The 4,733-nt window shown below is 39.5% G+C and overlaps 1 protein-coding gene across 1 annotated transcript in view; it reads left to right on the top strand.

Moving 5' to 3' along the window:
* Positions 1–2,742, top strand: part of LOC107698808 (gastrula zinc finger protein XlCGF8.2DB-like) — a 13,361-nt gene extending 10,619 nt beyond the window's left edge. Inside the window, exon 3 of the mRNA XM_016499916.1 lies at positions 1,739–2,742. Within this exon, the coding sequence (XP_016355402.1) occupies positions 1,739–2,727 (989 nt within the window). The 3' untranslated portion in view covers positions 2,728–2,742. The remainder of the gene's footprint in view (positions 1–1,738) is intronic.
* The last annotated feature ends 1,991 nt before the right edge of the window (positions 2,743–4,733 follow it).

The raw sequence follows: 4,733 nt of genomic DNA, 5'->3' as shown, positions 1-4,733 counted from the left end.
GCAGAGGTGCCCAAACTCGGTCCTGGAGGGCCGGTGTCCTGCAGAGTTTAGCTCCAACTTGCCTTAACACACCTGCTGGGAAGTTTCTAATATGCCTAGTAAGAGCTTGATTAGCTGGTTCAGGTGTGTCTAATTGGGGTTGGGGTCGTTGTCAGGCATGCATACAAGCACGTGGGGGCCATACAAACTACTGAGTACATTTACATTTAGTCATTTAGCAGACGCTTTTATCCAAAGTAACTTACAAATGAGGACAATGGAAGCAATCAAAATTGCAAGTCTCAGGGAGTAGGGAGCAATGAACACTGTGTAGGGACCATGTCAAGTGAAGTCACCTTTTTATATAGTGATTTTTACAATACAGAATGTCAAAGCAGCTTAACAGTCTTAAACTGAAAAATAGTGTGTTGATAATGCAAAAGGACTATATTAAACACTCAATTTACGGTTGAAGGTGGGGTAAGCGATTTCTGGTGTCCTCTTTTGTTTTTTATTCACCATCTCTATCTTTCTGTCACTCGGCTCGGCTAATGTCCGTCCTGTGCACTGAACGCTGTCTCCTCCACATCACGAGTAGACATGCCCCTTACTGCTGATTGGCTTCAAGTTTGTTTTGCTACTCGGCCCAAATCAGTTTTCTAAAGCGTTTTTGAAAAATCGCTTACCCCACCTTTAAAGTCAGTTCATCATTGATTCAGTGATGTCATCATCCAGCTTTGTTAAAATAATGTCTGTGCATTCAAGTCGACAGTATTGCCAGAAATTAAGCTTCCGCAAATAACCAAGCCAGAGGCGACAGCGGCAAGGAACCAAAACTCCATCGGTGACAGAAATGGAGAAAAAACCTTGGGAGAAACCAGGCTCAGTTGGGGAGGCCAGTTCTCCTCTGGCCAGACAAAACCAACATGGTGTGGTTTAATTCCAGGCTGCAAAACAAATCAGATTTAGCAGAGGATTCATCTAGTTCTCATGGTCTTGTAACGATGGCCGTCTAGGTTATGAGGTCTTTGCCAGGGATCTGTCTCTGGGACTCATCTAGTTAATATTTTTATAAGATGGAAAAAATCGGCTTTACAAATGCTAGAAACGTGGCTTTCAAATGAAAGACTGTTATCAAGTAGCACACCTAGGTTTCTAACTGATGACGAAGAATTGACAGAGCAGCCATCAAGTGTTAAACAATGTTCTAGATCATTACATGTGGGAGTTTTTGGTCTGATAATTAACACCTCTGTTTTTTCAGAATTTAGCAGTAGGCAATTACTAGTCATCCAGTTTTTTATATCAAATACGCATTCCATTAGTTTTGCGAATTGGTATGTTTCATCGGGCCGTGAAGAAATATAGAGCTGAGTATCCAAGGGTAACATGTAAAGCGTGAAAAGCAATGGTCCTAGTACTGAGCCTTGTGGCACTCCATACTGCTCTTGTGAATGATATGATACCGCTTCATTCACTGCTACACACTGAAGACTGTCAGATGAGTATGATTTGAACCATGTCAATCGGAAAACAGTTCATGCATGGAGCTCTCTTCTAACGAGCTGGTTATCTGAATCAGGTGTGTTAAAAAAGATGTGCAAAATATGCAGAGTGGGGGTCACAAGGACTGAAATTGAGAACCACTAGCTTGGTGGGTAGTATCAAGCATACATGTTGCTATTTTGAAATGTATTAATGTATGTTGCTTTGTGTCATTAAAATGGGATTAACTTGTATTGGTCTCTTTCTGCTTTAGACCTGATGCCGCTGAAAGAGAAAAGTGAAGAACCAAATGAAATGGAAGGCAAAGATCAGTATAAGAAACATTATTTCACTGGAGAAAATTTTAGTTGCTCACAAACTAGACAGACTTTACAAAAGAAAGCTCAAAAGACAGGAACTAGAAGTCATTTCAATTGCCAACAATGTGGAAAGAGTTTTAATAAAAAAAGAACCTTTAACATTCACATTAGAATTCACACAGGAGAGAAACCTTACACCTGCTCTCAATGTGGACTAAGCTTCACTCAAAAAGGAACCCTTAACAGGCACATTAGAATTCACACTGAAGAGAAGACTTACACCTGCAAACTGTGTGGAAATAGTTTCATGCAAAAAGGAGACCTTAAAAACCACATGAGAATTCATACTGGAGAGAAGCCTTACACCTGCCAACAGTGTGGAAAGAGTTTCTGTCAAAAAGGAAATCTCAAAGTCCACATGAGTGTTCACACTGGAGAGAGATATTTTAACTGCCAACAATGTGGAAAAAGTTTCACTAAAAAAGAAAGCCTTGAAATCCATTTGAGAATTCACACTGGTGAGAAACCTTACACCTGCCAACAGTGTGGAAAGAGTTTCTGTCAAAAAGGAAATCTCAAAGTCCACATGAGTATTCACACTAAAGAGAGCGATTTCAACTGCCAACAATGTGGGAAAAGTTTCACTAAAAAAGAAAGCCTTGAAATCCATTTGAGAATTCACACTGGTGAGAAGCCCTACAATTGCCAACAATGTGGAAAAAGTTTCATTAAAAAAGGAACCCTTAAAATGCACAATAGAATTCACACTGGAGAAAAACCTTTTGTCTGCCCTCAATGTGGACTAAGCTTCACTCAAAAAGGAACCCTTAACAGCCACATTAGAATTCACACTGGAGAGAAGCCTTACACCTGCAAACTGTGTGGAAATTGTTTTACTCGAAAAGGACGCCTCAAAACCCACATGAGATTTCATACTGTATAGAATCCTTATACCTGCCAACAGTGTGGAAAGAGTTTCTGTCAACAAGGAGACCTCAAAGTCCACATTAGTATTCACACCGGAGTGGGATATTTCAGCTGCCAATCATGCCTTTTCAGCGCTAATTCCTCACTGCATGTCTTTAGTAAAACCTGACAGTACAATTTTAATGCCCAAAGACGGTTTGCGCTGGCGCAAGCTGTTAGTAAATCTGGCCCCTAATTGATAATTCCAACTCAGGAGGGAGTAAGATTCGATTAGATTGGTGTTGAAACAACCCAAAGAGCCAAATTCCACAAAGAGGCCCAGAATAACAAGACAACGTCATAAATCTGTCCACGATACCCAGTCTGAAGCAAGTCCACCAACTAGCAGTTTTGTACAGCTCACAGCATTAAAACAAAAGAACACTTATTGATAGTTCCAGCTCAGGAAAGAGTTTGTCAAATTTGGGGCAAGTAACCAAGATTGATGGTCAAAGAGACGCACAGCATGACCATCACATGTAAATCCATGATAGAAATCTCGAGCTAAAGACTTCCTCGGATTGACTTTCCTCACCTAGTAGACAAGAACCAGACTGAGATTCCTTTTAAACCCTTTTGACCTTTGTTCTTCACCGAACATGTCCACACGTTCACAGAATGGCACAGAGACTGCCTTTACATGTATATATGCACCTAAATGATGCTTAAATGACTTATGAGCAACTAATCATTCCTATGCATAACTCCATATTATGTATGTAACCCACACATTTGACTATCATGTCCTAATCACTCATTGGGCCTCATTCATGAAACATTCGTAAATATAGGAGTAAATTCTGAGTAATTTGCACGTAAAACGGACCTTCCTGAAAACTCTCCTCCGAATTCACAAACACTTCGTACACATCAGATTTGGTAGTTAAACATGTGTATGTTAATGAATTCCAATGATTCGTAAATAGGGCGCTCGTGCACACTCATTCACAATTAGCATAATCCCCACCTATGAATTACAGCTACGTAAATTGCGTGTCCAGGAACGCAGTGGAATATTCTGGTCTACTTTCTTAGGTTTGGCTCCAGTATATTGCATAAATGCTAACAATAAATATTCAATAACGTGTCCACCAAAGCGTTTTTAGCCAGCTGAAAAACTGTCAGGCGCTTTTCTTAAAACGGCCAGCTGGTGGTGCTGGAGAACGCTTTTGGCACAGCGTTTTTCTAGCTGAGAGACGCTTTGGTTGCTATGATTTGAAAGATCCACGGCAGTAACATATTACTAGTATCTCAATAAGAAGAATATTACTGAATATAAAAATGCAGTAACAAGCAATATGAACCTCTATTGTTGCTCAGTTGTTGTACAAGTAAGATGATTGGTCGGTGTAGTATTTGTCCCGCCCCTCCTCCATTGATTGGACGGCTGGGTAAAAAGTGACCGTGACAAGCGCTGCGTTTTACCCAAAGCTAAACAGTTTATCAACTCTCAGCTACAAGAAAAGGGGAAAAAATGGAGTAAACGAACTTGTAAAATATTAAAATGGCAGTGCATCAAATTCAGTGTCATCAGTTTGCCAAAATGAACACAGAAGAACGTTTTATGCACCATTTACATGTGGTAGGGAGCAGGTGTAAATTTCTTTCCTACCAACTAACATTTTTAAAATACGAACATTTTCATGAATTAGAAAGTTTACGTCAGAACGGCTTTACGAACGATTTACACAAAAATTAATTCTGCTCGTGTTTCATGAATGAGGCCCAATGTGTATATAATTTTGAATAACTATTGAATAGCTTATAGGTTTATAATCGTGTCTAGTATGTGTGTGTTTGAATTTTCATGCTTTAAACATTTCTATCAATCAATTCTTTGTAAAATGTATTATATTCTAGTTATAAAAAATCGCATCCAAATTATACTCTGCAAGAGCAGGAAAATTCCGTCCATGTGACTGATAAGATAACATGTTGATTTTGGGAGGAGAAACATAGCAACACCGCTAGCTAAAACAATGT

Source organism: Sinocyclocheilus anshuiensis, unplaced genomic scaffold, assembly GCF_001515605.1.
Source record: "Sinocyclocheilus anshuiensis isolate Anshui unplaced genomic scaffold, SAMN03320099.WGS_v1.1 scaffold1447, whole genome shotgun sequence".
Taxonomy (NCBI): Eukaryota; Metazoa; Chordata; class Actinopteri; order Cypriniformes; family Cyprinidae; genus Sinocyclocheilus; species Sinocyclocheilus anshuiensis.
The sequence above is the reverse complement of the archived record's forward strand: the minus strand, read 5'-3'. Positions and strand labels throughout refer to the sequence as shown.